We start from the raw sequence: 16,840 nt of genomic DNA on the forward strand, positions 1-16,840 counted from the left end.
CTGTTTCTGAATTTCTTGCTAATAGTACTGGTTTACATCACGGGACATGTCCCTCCCATCAAGCGGTTCATTTGGCCTCTAGTGAAATTCCTGGCTTTAAATCTTTCTTATGTGAGGTTATCTACATCTAGTCACAAAGAAGCGTACTTTTACATGTCACATCCATTTGCTTATCTTACAGCAATGTGGGTCATTGGTTGATCACTATCTCGTAACTGCTGCAATGGACTCCTTTCTTCATTTGAGTACTCAGCCGTTAAGCGCATGGTATTCTCGGAGAAGTCGACAACGCAATATTTGAGCTGTTTTATGCAAATATTTTGAGGGCCAGGGCTGACTAGATCACTCAAGATAACCTCTATTCCTCATTCAATAGCAACTCTTTGAGTAGTGAAGCAATAGTATAGCATCCTAAGCCTCCATGTAGTTAAGCAGAATGATTGACTTTAACAACATGCAAAGCGTTCTGATAGGAACCGTTAGAATTTTCCATCACACGAGGCATTGTTGTCTGTTACAATAACATTGGTTATGTGCATACATATAGAGTATTTTCTTATACTGCTTCAGCATTCAAGGATATTGGTTTTGTTTGCCGCATCTAATTCAAAGTAGGTTACAAACGAATCTGTGTAACCGATTGGATCTCATACTAACACTTTTTTTACGGCTTACATTATTATACATGTATATTCGATTCGGTGATAACGAGACAAATAAGTTTTTTTATTCAAGGACTCTATAATTAAGCGCATGTCAATCACAACTGGAATTTCGTACACAGAGTGTCAATCACCCTCCACCTCTGCATAACTTCAGGTCAGAACGGGGAGAATATAAGCGACGCTCTGTTGGAGGTTACCTTCATTCGGATGCTCCTTGCTAAAACAACATGAAGCACGTTTGCCTTCTGGTTGTTCTCGCGATTTCTCTGCAGCTGTCTCTTCCCGCAGCCCAAGAAACCAGTGATGTTCCGGACAGCTTCAAGGTAATTGCTGCTGCAACCAATGGTCGCATGGTGTGCTGCAGAACCCCCATTTCGCTCTATATACTTTGGTCAACGTTGCCATTTCTTTATATTCTTTTGTAATATTAGTTCTTAGCGGCCCTTAGTTGCAATAGCTTAGGTGTGTGAGCATGTTCGTCAATATCTGAGGTAACAAGGGCGCTGAATTATTAAGGATTGAAAAAGCACATTCACTATTGCTTGCCCAAATATCAGACAGGATAATTACTGATCATAATAGTATGCACTTCAGGTCCTCAGGTAGTGTCTGAAACGCTTCTACGTGTATTATACAGGGAATCCGTTCAACTGGGCTTGTCGGCTCTCTTGCAGAAGTGGAAAGATACGAATTTGGCAAAATTATCAGTGACTGCATTTACATGTCGGGAAAAGAGAATGGCAGCGCGTCTGCGACCATACTCCAGGTCCAAACCAATCTTAGCGAGCTGCTGTTGTTGGAAAACCTTCAATCCCAACCTCGTCATGATTGGTTTGTTTTCTTTACCTGGTTGCAAATAGGACAAAATAAGAGCCCGTCAGTGTCCCTTACAGTTCTAGCTCATTACATACCAAGGTGTTATAGACATGGAGGAATTAAACATGCCAGTGCGAGAAACGAAGAAAACTCACCTTGCGTGTACTTCGTCGCGACTTTGTGTAGCCTGCTTATATATTATCTCATCGCAAAAAAAAATGCTCCATGATGGCTTTCTAGAATATTACTAATAAATTTACGTGTTATGCTTTCATACGCAGATCTTCGAAAACTTCCCCTTCGCTGTCGCAGTCTCTGACCAGAACAATGACAGGATATACGAATGCCTCACGGCAAAGAGGGCGTGGCTAAATCCGGAAGAAAAGAAGGGGGAATATATTTGGTTCTTCGGAGGGCATGGTGGGACACCGAAGTGAGTTTATCTATCTCTCTATACAAACATGTTTATAACAAGCCTATTTCTGCGCGAAGTAATGCTTTCTTGAGCGAAGCGTCTAAGCACAATGCCGCGTGCAGATATATATGTGTATGTCCGTCTTTGTGCTTCCACAGGAAGCCTTCTATTATATTACAATTTGAAATAACCACATTATCAATAATACAAGCGTTTTCCGGAGTATTTTAATGGCGTCCTGTGCAGTGTGGGCGTCCACGATGATGTTCAACAGTGAGGCTTGCCTACAACTTGTCACCAACCGGCTTGCTACCAACCTTCGTGAAAAAAAATTTACTTACCCACATGCATGCAATAGTTACGTTTTCGATACCTATAGTGTTGCATCCGAGAATTCGTGCATTCCTAGAAGATACCTTCCGATCGCGTGAGTTCGTTAGAAGGTATATGCTCTCTTTCATGTTCTGTGCTATGTCATTAAAATATTGTGCGCGAAAACGCGGCAGTTTGAAATAACGAGGATTGGAGGAGCTATTAGGAGTATGTGACGTGGAGTATATTAACGCCACATTGAAGCAAACATTCTACTGGTAAAACAAAACATTTTCATCTTTTCTTGTGTTCAATAATATTTCGTTCCACATTATGAGTGCAGATTTATTTCTCCTTACAATTTTCGTTTGCAGACGAACGGTTGCCTTCTATGTATTTGAAGGAAGCAGCCCTGACACATTCCGCTTCTCAGTGGGCCAAGGTAAGAACCCAGTGGCTGCATACTTTTCCTGCGAAGAGCATTCCATCTGTGTCCTAACACAGCAAGCTTGGCGAACTGGTAACAGAACATGTTCCTCGAAGCGCTCCTATCGTGTACTTTCACTGTCCTTCGCCGGGGTTGCGCTGCCCACCCCTAGCAACATATCTGTGCCTCTTACCATTTGCCTGGAAACCTGAAATTATTTGCTTTAGTATATTACGAAACGAAAACACTTATAGAGCTGCGCTCAAATTTTGCATTAGAGAGTATCCTAATCCCCACTGAATTCTCGGAGCTCCGCAGAAATTCTGAAAATTCCCGGTCGCAGATACCACAATTCCTGCCTTTGAGCTGGTCTGCTCGAAAAGGCGGTCATGTACGGGAAATCAAAATACATAATCGAGTTACTAGCAAGAAATCTCAACAATTTCATTCGTAGCTAATTACATTACGGCACATATTGCAATATACACATATTCGCTGGAATTAGCCTATATTTGGTTAAATGTCCTGAGTCCTGACCTAACCCAATCGCGGACGGCCAATTATCCTGACTTTGGTATATATTTCGCACTGGATAGCAATCAATAAATCAAGTTTCCTTCCTATAATTTCTGATAGCTTGTCTCCACATTTTTCTCCTTCGTCTTCTGCTGCATTGTCATAAGCACAAAGATAGTTTCGTTATTGTCGTGTTCATTGCTCTATTCCACGCCCCTCTATCTGTGTCTTTAGGGCCTTAGGCAGGAAACTGCCACATGATGAGAATAAAAAAAAAATTCCGCTATTATGTTGCACCAAAATAGTGGATGCCTCAGGAGGGTATGCCATCACGAGCGCTAACTAGATGGTGCCGTGGGTGTGTCCAATTTCAACATGTGTTCCGACCGCGAAGGTAGTGCTGTCTTAAGAGCGCACACCGGTATTCAATGAAACTCCGTGATATCAATTGCGATTTTGTGCCACTGAGCGTAGCGCTTTAGAAGCAAACATTTTGAGGCCGAGTTCTTGAGGTGAGTGGGTAATGTGAGCCGTTCTTATGTGTATGCAGCATAGGTACGCGCCACTGCGTCTAGTGCGGCTTTTCAATGAACGCCCTTGAGGCCAATTTCGGCATGTGCTACTGGCTATGTGCAACTTGGGCTAAGGTTTGAGTGCCACAAGGTATGTGCCCTAGTGGTGGCTCGGTATGTGCCGTTCTTCAATGAACGTATTTGAGAACAACCTGTGTCACTGGTTATTACAGCAAACAAAATTTTGCTCCCCATTCGGCATCAGTTAGGAAAACGTGGCCAAAGCATTAACCGTTCGCTGTAGTGCAGTTAAATGTATAATAACAACCATCCTCTTCAGAACGAAGTATGTTTCGCATTACGTAGATGTCTTATAAATTCACTTCACCTAAATTTCACCTGATTTCACAATAGTAGGACCTTTAAATATCAATGGAATAGGAATATATATTATATGACACGAACAGATAAAGAAGAATATAGATTCATCCACCTCTATTGTTAAGGCCAAGTTAAAGTAACACCCTGTTGGAACTGACACGTTACTATATTACCATAATAATGGCAATGACGAGAACATTATTGAAGTGTCCTGAGGAACTGGATTGGGGGGTGCCGGAAGCTCCGCAATCAAGTGGGTTGCTCCGCCCATGACGGGACCCGGAGGTGGTCACTCTCTGTGACGTCGCGGGCCTTCTGGACGGCCTGTAGTAGGTGCGTGAATTCCGATGTCTTCAGCAAGGCCTCCCACTTGGGCTTGTATTGAGGTTCGGAGCCCGCGTTGTACGGGCACAGCCGGAGCATGCGGTCGGGGGAGCAGCATGCGTAACCGCATTTGGGGCACAACTGAGAGAAACTGAAGTCTATCCTACTAAGCATTCTGGGGTTGAGGTACGATCTCGTCTGTCAGAGCCTGAATGTAACGGCCTGAGCCAAGTTCAGTTTCGGGCTGGGGGCAGAGAATTTCCTCCTGATTTGCCTGTAATGCGATGCCATTTCGTGACAGGTGGTAAGAAGATCTATGAAAGGGCAATCCTGTGGGAGAGCGCGATCGTTAGCTCGGGCGCGGTTCCTGAATTCACGTGCCAAGCAGTTGGCCCGCTCGTTAGCGTTGTATTCCGCTTGGTTAGCTATATCGTTCACGTAGGCCGAGAACCACGCTATAGTATGACCTCCCATTTCTTCGCCCGTAGTACTACGAAAGGATCCGTTGACCATACCGGCTGCATGTTTGGAAACTAGAGCGGACAGGAAAGCCTGGCCGTGCGCGAGTCGGAGAAAATGGTCGCTGGGCCTTTTGGCGGCTTGAAGAACCAAGGCTATCGCGGTTTACTCCGCCTGGCTAGGGTGTTTAGTTTAGATTAACGCAGCACTGACAACTGCTTTGCCCGCGTCAACGAAGAATGTATCTGCCCCGTAAGAATCGGTTGGCTGAAAGATGGGGCTGTATAACGTAAAAGTATTCCAATATGTTTTTATTCCAATCTCCTGACGTCATACTTGCGTAAACGCTGAGGCGCGCATCGGGCGTTCACCCGCAGGGTTGTCTGAACAAACCAATCAAATGCTCCCCTCGTTCATAGGAGGTCACTTTTGTTTGTTTCAAAAACGAATAACATTGCCTGCACTCAGGGGCTTCTCTTATCTAATTGGCTCACAAGAGGCGAGAAGCATGCTCAAGTGGAGAGGGATTCAATGGGGCAAGCCACTGCACTAAATATTGGTAACCGGATGAAGAGGGTGGTGCCGGCGTCTGCGATTGGTCTGCTTTTTCTTACTTAGCTTTGGTGGCTCGTCGACAATCGCGGCGGCATGCAACGGAAGCTTAAACCTATCGCTAAAACACATCCTATGGAAGGAAAAGTTGGCAGAATGAGGTGGTAAACGTGCAGAATGTTCTCGAAAATGTGACATGGCCACGCAAAATGTTTTATTACACGCAATTAAACCCATGCTATCCGGCAGGGGCGAGTAGCCAGTGCCGGAGCGATCGGCGGCAGCCATCTTTTATTCCTGTCGAAACAAGTCAGTCTGCGGCTATTCAGAAAAAAATTCAGTTTTGTTCGGCATATTAATGCATCTTTGATGCGTACGCGTCACTTTGACGCGGTATGCTTTTGCGGTTTTCTGACGTCGCGTGAGAGGCAATTGAAGCGGGTGCAGCCCGAAAACTTTTGACCAATAGCCGATGGCTAATGGCAAAAAGGCGTCGAATCAGATTTGGTTTTGTTCGGTCAAATTATGCATAATCGGTGTGTACACGTCATATCAGTTGGGAAGCTACCGCGGTTTTTGTGGCGTCGCGTGACAGACAGGTGAAGTGGGCGCGGTGCAAAAAAGTTTGTGACCAATCGCGATGGGCTGATTGCAGAATTGGAATAGAAAAGTTTGGAATAGTTTTACGTTATAGCGACCATGGTTCTAGCCCGTGCCCTTCTACGACCTTCGTTATATATCAGGTGGATGTGCCTAGGTGCGGGCTCTACCTTTATACTCTCCCGGGCTAATTTAGACGGCGGGAATCTGTCTGGCAGTGTGTGTGTAGGGAGTATACACTGCACGATGCATCGTTATCTTATAATACATTACTGACTGTGTTGAAATGCCAAAACTAACCGGGCGTCTTTGGAAAAACGCGCTAACTATAAAAGATGAAGAAGAAGATGATATGAGGCAACCATTTAATGCCGATGGTAATACAGATTAGGATTCTTGATGAAACTGTATTACCATCTACATTTATTCACTGTCTCATTTCATCTTCTTCTTTACCTTCTATAGTTAGCGCGTTTTTCCAAAGAAGACGCCCGGTTGCTTTTCGGCTTCTTAACAAAGACAGGAAAAAATTATAAAATAGCAAAGCTTTGTGCAGCGGTAGCATAGTGGCTTTAGCCTTGTGTTGTTGAGGCTGAGGTCGCATGTACGACGCCGGCCGTGGCGGCCGCTTCTCGATGGAAGTAAAACGCAGAAACAATTATATTAAGGTTCAGCGGGACGTTAATGATCCCGAGGTAGTCAGTATATTGTGGGAATTCGCGTACCTCAACATAAGATCATGGTGTGGCCTCGCAAAAGCCCATGACTTATTCATTGTTAGTAATTATATCACATCAATGACTAAAAGAGCATGAATAATAATTGCCTAACGAGAAATGACATGCAAATAATTTGACCTTTCCAATTTTTGAAAGAGGAACTTTCTAGTAAGCACTGCTTAATTTCTGTGCATTTCATTTTAATTGATTTTTGTATTGATTACACTATTTTTACTTCACACATCTAGCCATCCTTCCTTGTTTCCATCGAGTCTTTTCACTAACAAATGATAATGCAAATGGGAAACGACATGCGGAACTATCAGCGCTACTAAAGCAGAGAGCGCAGTTTTATAGACGGTCTATTGAGTTTAGCAAGCTTGCTTTTCTTTTTGCATACCTAAACATATGTTCACAAGCGCAACCTACATATTACTGGACAAACTGTCTCCTAATTATACCCATTATTTTTTTTGCTGGAGTTGTGTGAACTTTGTAACTGCTTAAGCGGACAGATTTTATCGGCTGCTATGGAGCGCTGAATATAATAGGTGTTTGTATTTCGCTGAATTATACCGCAATTCGCATCTTCATTTATACAGACGATGCATCCTCAGAGGAGGCGAAGTTTTACTACACCGACTACGACAACTGTGCTGTCCTCGACATTCCTTACAATGGACGTCGTGAGTACACTGGAAAAAACAGTAAATTTTTTGGCAGAGTGCTTTGAATTTAGTTAATGAAGTAGAATGACTCGCAAATGCAAACAAAAGAAAGGATTCACAAGAATTTGGAGAACTTATATGGTGAACAGTAGATGTACGAAGAAAACTTTCCCCATAGATAAATACCATACGCACAATATACAATATTTTGATACGGATCCCATATAAATCATATCAAATCCCATTATCATAATTGACATGTCCGATATTATCGCCACGTCTAGTATTAAGGGTATTTTTTCCTGCACCAAGTTTTAAAAAGAATTCTGTGGTGTCTGCACAATTTTAAATCCTACCCCGGATAGGAATAGCTTTATTAAAATGCTGGCGACCGAAGGTTTAACCAGTTGTCACGTTGGCCAAGAGTCGACTCGGGGTTATGCCCAGCTCTGCACTAACCCAGTTCGGCCCGTTTGTGGTGAACCATGAGGTTTGTGCTTTTTGAGCGCATCCTGGGCCTTCTGGACAGCCCATAGTTCACTGTCCTATCCAAATTTGTAGATGAAGCATTGATGACTTCAGCAAGAAATCAAAATCTCCGTTGGAATATTTAACATGATCACAACGATACGCTTTTTTAACAATTAATTACTTTATACCACATATTTAGGTTGGATTGCGCTGAGTTTCTGCTGGAGTTGAAGCGAACGTTGCACACAGCGTGATGTGTGCGTACGTGTTTGAGCCTGCAATCAGCGTCAGAGATTAGTTATTCATTATCAGAGATTAGAGATTCATCATCAGAGATTAGAAATTAGTTTATTTCTGAACATTCATTTCCCGAATGTGACTTCACTGCAGCATTGTAATTATACGCTGCGGTTTTTCAGCAGTGATTAGCTATGAAACATATGACGATCCCAAGAGCGTTGGCACCATTGTCCAGTGGAGCAAGCTTCGTGCTTACTTTTACAAGCCTTCAAAGTCTTATCTGTTCATACAGTGCGCAACAACTTCGTTTGTTAGAACGGATTACCGCAAAGGAATTGAATAGTTATGTTTAGTAATAACATTTAACTGTAGAGTGTGAGTCACGCTTCTCGAGTGATGGAATGGGCCGTTGGGGACTGTGTGAGTGCCCAAAGCGGTCGTAGCTCCTCGGTTATGAATATTTCTTCTTATATAACCCATGCCACAAGCAATTGGAATGACCATGCACGTTTTATTGCGGAGTTAGATCCTTTATTCAAGTAGAGGATGAAAGTCGATTTTACATTGTTTGGTCTTGTTCGTCCCGTCCTCTACGACGCACTAACCAGTTACACGAAACTTGCGCAGTTATAATCAGCTGTTAAGTTGTTTTAAGTGACACCCTTTTGAGGTTACTGTTTCGAGAGCTAAATGGCAATGCCGAAGAACAGAGCTTATGTGTGTCAAGCTAATTCCTAAACCGCAGTGATCGCATTGTTGAGCAGGGACATCCTGCTCGCACAGGAGGCAGACCTAGTCATACCAGAGTAATTTCAGGTAAGCTCGGTCCGAAATGATTGAGAACAATGCCGGTGGCTGAGGAAAATATTTTTATAGCGATTGGCGCCTGGATGTTTCGGGACTTCATTAGGTTGCCCGTTCACTGGCACTGTTGCCTTTCAGTTCTTACACCAAGTGAGAAGGTTTTCAAATTCACAGATGCCGCAGCGTTTCGACGAGTAAAAACATATACAGTGAAAACGGTTCACAACACATGCAGAGACCACGGCTCATGATACGTGCCGCATGTTCATTAAGCCAGTAGAAGATTCAGGAGACTGAAGTTACCACTGCACCGAAAGGCTACACAGTGGTTTTTCGATGACCTCTTACGAACTGACATCACATATAGAGCAAGAGGGACGAGCTAAAAATGTTGAAATCGTTCCGCAGCACGTTACGGCAAGACATACAGGCTGTGTCAAGTAGGCTCGCCCTATCCAGAGAGGAGTGAAGGCTCACCGCACCCCCTTTCCTGTACGGCCGATGAAAAGGTCTATATCAGGCCTATGGCTTTTTTTTTTCAGTAGGCTCAAGCTACACCAGCATTTTCACAAGTGGTTTTCGTCATTGCTAGGTGAACAACTTCGGTAAATGCGCAGCGTTTATATGCAAGATCAGGAGAAGCACAAGACGATACGAAATAAGACGGCGCTGTTAAGTAAACAGTAAGGTGTTCAAAGAGAGGTAATAGTTATGATGAAGATAAGGGACCTTGTTGCAGCATAGAGCACAAAAAGGGCCCAATTAATAAAGGGAAAATCAGAAACTCACCCTATCATAGCAATAGCTACAAAGGAAACCCATACGGGTTCCTCGAAAGAAAAGCCTCACAGTTGAAGAAAAACTTGTCCTGGTCGGGGCCTGATTTTTCCTTTATTATTTACTTCTCTCCACCTTTCGGGTTTTCACAGAACTACTACGTCAAAAAGAGCCCAAGCTCCACTGGAACGCTGGGTGCAACTGCAGAGTGAAAACACCGGAATCCCGTTTTGAGTAACGAGTGGCATATTTCGCCGCGCACAACCTGATATGTCCAAAACGAAGGAAGTTAACTCATGAAAGGCAATGTGAAGTTTGCCCCTGGAATTATTCACAATCAACTGAAGACCCTCGAAAAAATTTTATTAGAAGCCGCGACCACACAACGGGCGCTGTGCACATACAATATTGTATTGTGTGTGCACCACACAATACAGAAGTCCAATTCTTCCGCCATGCTAAACGAGCTTCGAGAGACCATCGAGACCACTGTGCGAAAAGACGTCCAAAAGAGGCGCCTCTCCTTGCAGCCTCAAGTGCTTTCAATTGCAGATCTCGTCCACCTGAGGATCCTGAACTACCGCTTCGCCGGAAGCAACACGATACGTCACTGTCAGTAGCCGTCCCGTTGACCATCTTCGCCCTCGTTAGTTGCCCGTAACGCCGCCCCATCGTGGCAACGTCCGCAGCCAACACGTTCTTCAGTCAACACGCGCGAAGCCCCGAGGACGACAGAAGCGTGGAGCACCCGAAGTCACCGACCGCTTTGCTGTCACAGCAGAATGTGGGTCACGCATACAGTGAATACCTATACCTCGAGGGGAGACTACGAGGCTACGCTGTCGAGGCGCCGCGTCCAGAAGTAGGCGAATGACCAGGTCTTATCTTCCATTACCTCACGGCAGCTCTGTGGAACTGCCCATGACCTTCGCCTTCACCATCACCAGCCCTTCACGTATCGACGGAATGCCAACCATAACGAAAGTTGAAAGAGTTGATATGCATTAACGGTTAAGTAAAAAGTTAGAGAGCTAAAGTTAAAAGCTAAAGTTAGATGCCACGCATTCCCTGCCCATTTCTATGAATCTTTCTGTGTTTATTTCAAGGTTCTTGTAGTTTTAGGAACTGCACAATAGTCATTCCAAGTCTACTACCCCTTATCCGAAAAACTGAGTGCATTATCTGGTGGCGGGTTAGTTGATGTTCGCAGAAATGACAAAGACCTTTCGTCACCGATGAAGATGTTGCAAGAACAATCTCGATGACATATCAGCGGCATGCTGTGATCTATCCCAAGCGTCAAATCCAAGAAAAGACGACGCCACGTAACAACAGCCGGACATCGCGATGAAGCTGCGATTCCCCGCCATCACCTAATTGCAGTGCAAGAGAAACGAGAATGACGGTTCAAAACAAGACACTCCAAGTGAGGCTCGCAAGCCTCTCTCAATGCTAGTGGGGTGTAAACCTAGGCACGGACTTCCTAAGGTAGCACGCCGCACTCATTGACAGAAGATCCAAGTCAGTAGCGCTCTTCGTGGACAAAGTTATGGCAGCGTATATATATATATATATATATATATATATATATATATATATATATATATATATACTGGAAATTAAATCCAAGCATCCCATCTCCCTCCAGCCGCATCATTTCCTTGGGCACTGAAACGCGCTCAGAAGCAGGTGTCGTCGCGGGACCGGCATATGCTACAAGAACGTCAAACTGGCGACGCAAGGGGATTATTGTTCAATTCCTTGCAGCAAAACACAGGGTGACGCTGAGCAACTCCAGCGATAAATACCAACCCTTATAAGGGGCGTTACGTTTGCATAGAGAGAGGACACCGTGGAAGCCAGCACTGCCTTTGTCCTATAGCATTCTACTGTCTCAATAACAAGGGCCCAAGTTCTTAAGACAATAAGAGTGGCAATGTGGGCTTCCTGGTTGTTTTATCTTTAAACGAGTGAATTGCAGCCGGTAAGAATGCAAACATGTAGCGCGTTTGTTTTTCTCGTGTACGTGTCCCCCTTCCCCGCTCAACTCACCAGTCTGAATATGAACAACTCATAAGCGCACATCGTCAATTACGTTTGCTTCAATACTAGCGCGATGTGTGTGTATTCGTTTTGCGGTCTGTATCCTGGTCCCCTCTGTGAGCTAAAGCTCCCTTCTACAAAAGTTAACTTTCGACATAAATTTCAGGCTTCTTATGTGTAAACTGTACTGATTTCAGTCTCATGTAAATGTAAAATTACCTCGTTTTGGTGTCACGGAAGGTTCTACAAACAGAAGTTGCTAAGCATCACGGAATAACGAAGAAATGCATTCGTCCACTTCGTAAGAGCCCGCACCTAATACCGATATAAGAAAAAGTAGCCACAAACAACGAATTCATTATATGCTGCACGATAAAGTTATCAACCTCTCGAGGTGCTAGGGAACATTTTCTGTAGTTTTAGTGAAGAAGGATAGACCTCTGCAATTCTCCGTCGATTAACATCGCCGGAACAATGTCACCAAAAAAGCACACACGCGTATACTCACTATTTCGGATAGGTGACGCTCGGATATGGGTCAGCATTGCGAAGTATTTTTCGTCTGTGGATCACGAGGCTGGTTATTGAAATATAGAAGACCACCAGACCAATCCAGTGAAGACTATCTTTAACACTGCGAATGACCTCTGGAAAAGTGGGTGTTGTTCGGCGCCTGCAACTTCGCGATGGACACCGTGTTGTCCGGCTATGAAAGACAGACCTGTCTTCTCGGAAGCCGTTGTAGGCACACTAACTACCCGTGAAATTTTCTTTCTTCCCAGTTTTGCCAGTTTCTGTAATACGTGTAATTCTTTTCGCTGTCGTTTTCTGTTGACAGATTTGGGAAGATGCTATTTACGAGGGCGAAGTACATTTTTACGGGGGAGAGCGTACGCGCGTAGGTTGCGTATGTTCATGCAGCTAACATCGTTTCGCCGCCTCACCATTTTTGATATTGGTATTAGGGTGATCTGGTTCCTGGCCAAAGTACACGCGCAAGAGAAAAGAGGTGCTAGTGATGATTAGGAACCGGAAGTGTTACATTCATGCAGAATTATTCCTTTACTACAGCTTTAAATGTATTTTCTGCCAATATCGTAGCAAGGCCAGAGAACTCTGAAACCAAGGTCCAAATATGTCAAAAAATTTCGTACGGCCCAAGACGCACGTGCCTGTATTGAAATTTTCTGGAATGATGTCTCCGAGTATATAGAGAAAAGAATATTCTGGAATGAGAATGTGGACATACTGCGAATAGGGGCGTACTATTTTTGTACTCTTTGTCGCGTACAAAATGCCTACGGCATTTTGCCCCACATCAAATTTTGAAGGTTATTGACTCTGCTCGATGCAGTCGTTGCGCTTCAGTGTTACTTGCTTTCCTGAGCACAAGTTCTGGCGATAAAAGGTTTCATCACTCGAAATTAAGCACCTGTCTACTTCTCTGCCGTAACTGCCGCCTGAAAATATGAATTTCCCTCTCGGTGCCGTTTCTCACGGCTTCCTCGTCCTCATAATTATTTTTTTCCTTACTAATTTGCATTTTTCGCAATAGCCTTGAAGAGCAGTTAAACTCACATTCAGAGGTGCCGAAAAATGCAAATATTGTAGCTTGTTTGGCCACTATTGATCTCTAAAAGAATCTATCTTTCTTTGAAGTTCTGCCTCACCAAAATTAAGTAGACATTGTGCGAAACACCAACTTTAGTGCGGCCTCCGTCTCCCTTGCGCCGTGCATGTTTACTTTATTTTATGGCAATTATGGCAAACCTACGGAGAAGGCACAAACTTATTTTGAGAGAGGATTTCTGCCTATTTGTTTATTCCTTCTCACTAGACTGAGAGCCAAACGGAGCTAACTTTGGTTCCGGCGGGACGTTCAAAGGATGTTGTTGCACATGATAAATTTGCTTGGCCACTTAATCTTTGAGATAAAAATCTAAGTTTGATTTTCTGCTAGTTATGATTATTCTTTCGTCTCAATATATATTTGTTATTTCTTGGAGATCCTCTAAGCTATGTTGATGAATGCCACTGAAAGCATCGCTATGTGCCGCCAATACAGCTACCGCTGCCAGGTGGGCAGGTATTATGACTATCAATTTGCGAAATCTGCCTTCTCGAAGTAGCAACCTTAAAGCACTAATATTTTTGTTCCCAGAAGGTATGGCTGATATCAGAATGAGTGGTTTTCACCTAATCTTCCTGACATTCACTAAACGAAAATGCAAATGTTGACGTCACGAACTGCTTCCTCTTTCAGAATGCATCCTGTGGACGAAAGAAACAGTGAAAGATTCGGTGCCCCAGAAATGCATGGATGAGTTCATGAAGAATTGTGGCGTCGGCGCCCCACTTTACAAGGATGACCTTTGCAGTGGTGACGAAGTCGCCGAATGGTGATGTACGTTTAGCAGCGAGACTTGCTGCCAAAGGACACTTTGTTTCCATGGATTGGCATGGAGTTTCCGATCTGCAGCGATGCAGGCAGATACTCAGAAGAAATATTCCTGACTATGTTACGTTCAACAATCACACGTTAACAAAGCATGCAGTTCTGTGCTATATGGTTCACTGCGCACAGTGAAAGGACGTGGTTTATGAAAGGATTCGAGAATGGCAGATTTCAAGATCGAACTCGATACCAGTAAAAGAACGGCAACAAGTTATCAAATATTCAATACCTTTGAAATAGTCTTCAAATATGAAACGATATCTTTTATTCATAATAAACAACAATGTTTATATCAGCAAGAGTTAGCAAAGTTTTCTCAGAATGTTACAGCTATCAAGCAACGTCTATTAAAATTTCAAATTGAACATTCGCATGAAAGATGCAGTTTCTGCAGTCTCTCGGAATACTGCACAAAGTTAAAAGGCGGGCGATTTAGAAGCTAGAACACAACGTTTTTCAATTATGGGTGCCGAGGTAAAACGTATCCAACCTTTGTTTCACTTTTATATTTGGTTGTGCAAAAAAGAAATAAGTGCATTCTAAAGGTAATTTTCTTATTCGTCGAATGGGAAAAATACTCATATTTGCGAATAACGACCATTTGATTCTATCAGCCCATTCGTTGGAGTAATATTTGATTCAGTTATCGATATTATGAATTATGGCACGTCTTTACGCAGTAATTTATTAACCTGACTCCCTCTGAACCTAACAAGCATGGTCTAGCTTTTCTGTGCTCTGTCATGACAGGTTAAGATGGATTGTCCGCAGTCTTTCTTCGCATACAGCCGCTCCTGATGCTCACAGCTTCAGTATTGGATATAAACGTATCGTTTCGGTTGGTGAACAATGGTGTGTTACCTGCGTGCACATGACAATAGATGCCGTGAGCAGGCGCGCAAGAGTAGCTTAAATGCTTGCTATGAACAGGGAGTCTTAATAATTTCGGCCATACACGCTCATACGGATAAAGGTACGATATAAAGAGCAAGAGGCCAGTTAAATTATATGTCCATTACACAGGCGGCACAGTCGCCACCATTTATCAGTCGTAACTGATGCCTTGAATCGGTTAGGTGGAGGTACTACGGTGGCACTGCCTGTCAGATTTCCAGGTTCTAATGGTGATAAGAAATAACTGTCTAGCAGTCCCGTGCTTACTGCTTTTGTGAACTCAAACATTTCGTTTTGTTTTTTGATTTGCCCTTATTTGCGAAATTGTTAGATCAAATGGACAGAACATCTACGGGAGTGCACAAACAATATTCCATTTTTCCTCCAGGCGTGCCACATTGTAATCATGTATATCTTAATAAGCCCCTTTAACAGGCGAAAAATTGTCAGATCGATGACAAATCACTTAATCCACTAATGCCATAAGTGTATTTCAGCGAAATCTGATGTCAACCCTTCTCGCTTTTCTTTTTGCAGGAAGAAAAGAACCGAGCTCATTGCCACCACGTTGAGATGTACTACTTTTTGATTTCACCTTCAACACTTTCAACGGAGGCGTAAATGCAAATGTGTAATAAATGATGAAAATCACTCGAAAAAACTTCAGATTTACCTGCACATACATTCTCCCGGTGTATGAAGCGCAAGTCTGCTAAGAGCTTCCATCGCTTCGCACAATTTAGCACTAATCTTGAATTCTCACTAAGGCCTCCGAAGAATCTTAACTTTTTGCTGCCTCAATAGTTCTATTGTAAAGAGTCTTTGAATGGCTGCGCATTGAAATATATAACGTAGCAGCTGCGAAAGGGCCGTTGCGTGGAATTAAGGTGAATGTAATAAACTCATCTCAGGTGCGTCAGGCTTGTGCACTTGTGATGACTTATTGAGCATCTTAACTACTTAATATGCAACAGTACGAAGAGATCCACTCCATCGCAACAGATTATTTCAAGCTGCTTGCCATATTTTTCTGCCGGTTAGGTTATATACTACTTACGTTAACCGTAAGTCAGGCTCGAACTGCAAGTTGTGTAGTGAAGCAAAGTGATGCTGATTTTTCCATTTGTATCCAAACGTTTAAAATCACTTGATTAGCTATCAAGAAGGGAGCTTACAGATAGACTAGCACACTGTATTATAAAGTTTGTAAACAGGGATAAGGTGCCTCAGGAAGGATGGCCAACGTTTCGATAGGAGGACCTATCATCGTCAAAGGCGGCCTCGTTATCCTCGGCATGTTAGTTTTAAAGGGTTAGTGCAGTGACCTCACATGCAGATTTTGTCGGTGGCCGTTGGTTATAAAGGGAGAGACATGAGATTTAATGAGCGCTGTCGCCTGGCTTCTGTGTGCGTCGTTCCCTAGACGAGGGGACAAGAGCGGGGGAGTGGGAAGGTGGGGAGAAAAGAAAAGAAATAAAAAGAGAGAAAAACCGGGGGAGGGGACAAAAAGAGGAAGAAAAGGAAGAACAAGAAACGAAATAAATGAAGGGTTCATGGGAGGGCGTTGGGGAGGCCAGAGGTTAGGGAACATTCACGGGTGTCGTTGGCGGCATGTTTTCTGTGGCATTAGAAGAGCCGGTCAGGCGGTCAGTGTGCGAGTAGCACAAAAGACCCAAGAAAAAACATTAGTTGAAAGAGTGACTTGAGCAGCATAGCAGCAATGCGTCGAGTAATTTTGAAGGAGTTAAACTGGCGACAAAGAATCTGGGTGTAGTGTAAGTGGAAGGCAG

At 43.6% G+C, this 16,840-nt stretch overlaps 1 protein-coding gene across 1 annotated transcript; it reads left to right on the forward strand.

Moving 5' to 3' along the window:
- Window positions 1-878: 878 nt before the first annotated feature.
- LOC142584213 (uncharacterized) lies at window positions 879-15,668 on the forward strand. Its single transcript, XM_075694373.1, has 6 exons — window positions 879-988; window positions 1,763-1,914; window positions 2,583-2,650; window positions 7,301-7,384; window positions 13,965-14,105; window positions 15,588-15,668. The coding sequence occupies exons 1-5, from the start codon at window positions 893-895 to the stop codon at window positions 14,102-14,104; spliced, it is 540 nt and encodes a 179-aa protein (XP_075550488.1). The 5' UTR covers window positions 879-892; the 3' UTR covers window position 14,105; window positions 15,588-15,668.
- Window positions 15,669-16,840: the final 1,172 nt, after the last annotated feature.

This window comes from Dermacentor variabilis, chromosome 6 (genome assembly GCF_050947875.1).
Source record: "Dermacentor variabilis isolate Ectoservices chromosome 6, ASM5094787v1, whole genome shotgun sequence".
Classification (NCBI taxonomy): Eukaryota; Metazoa; Arthropoda; class Arachnida; order Ixodida; family Ixodidae; genus Dermacentor; species Dermacentor variabilis.

Bases quoted from the DNA above. Each gene is read 5' to 3' on its own strand.
- LOC142584213 (XM_075694373.1), top strand. From the start codon at position 893: ATGAAGCACGTTTGCCTTCTGGTTGTTCTCGCGATTTCTCTGCAGCTG. The intron at 2,651-7,300 runs GTAAGAACCCAG...TCATTTATACAG, and splicing joins CCGCTTCTCAGTGGGCCAAG to ACGATGCATCCTCAGAGGAG. The intron at 7,385-13,964 runs GTGAGTACACTG...TTCCTCTTTCAG, and splicing joins CATTCCTTACAATGGACGTC to AATGCATCCTGTGGACGAAA.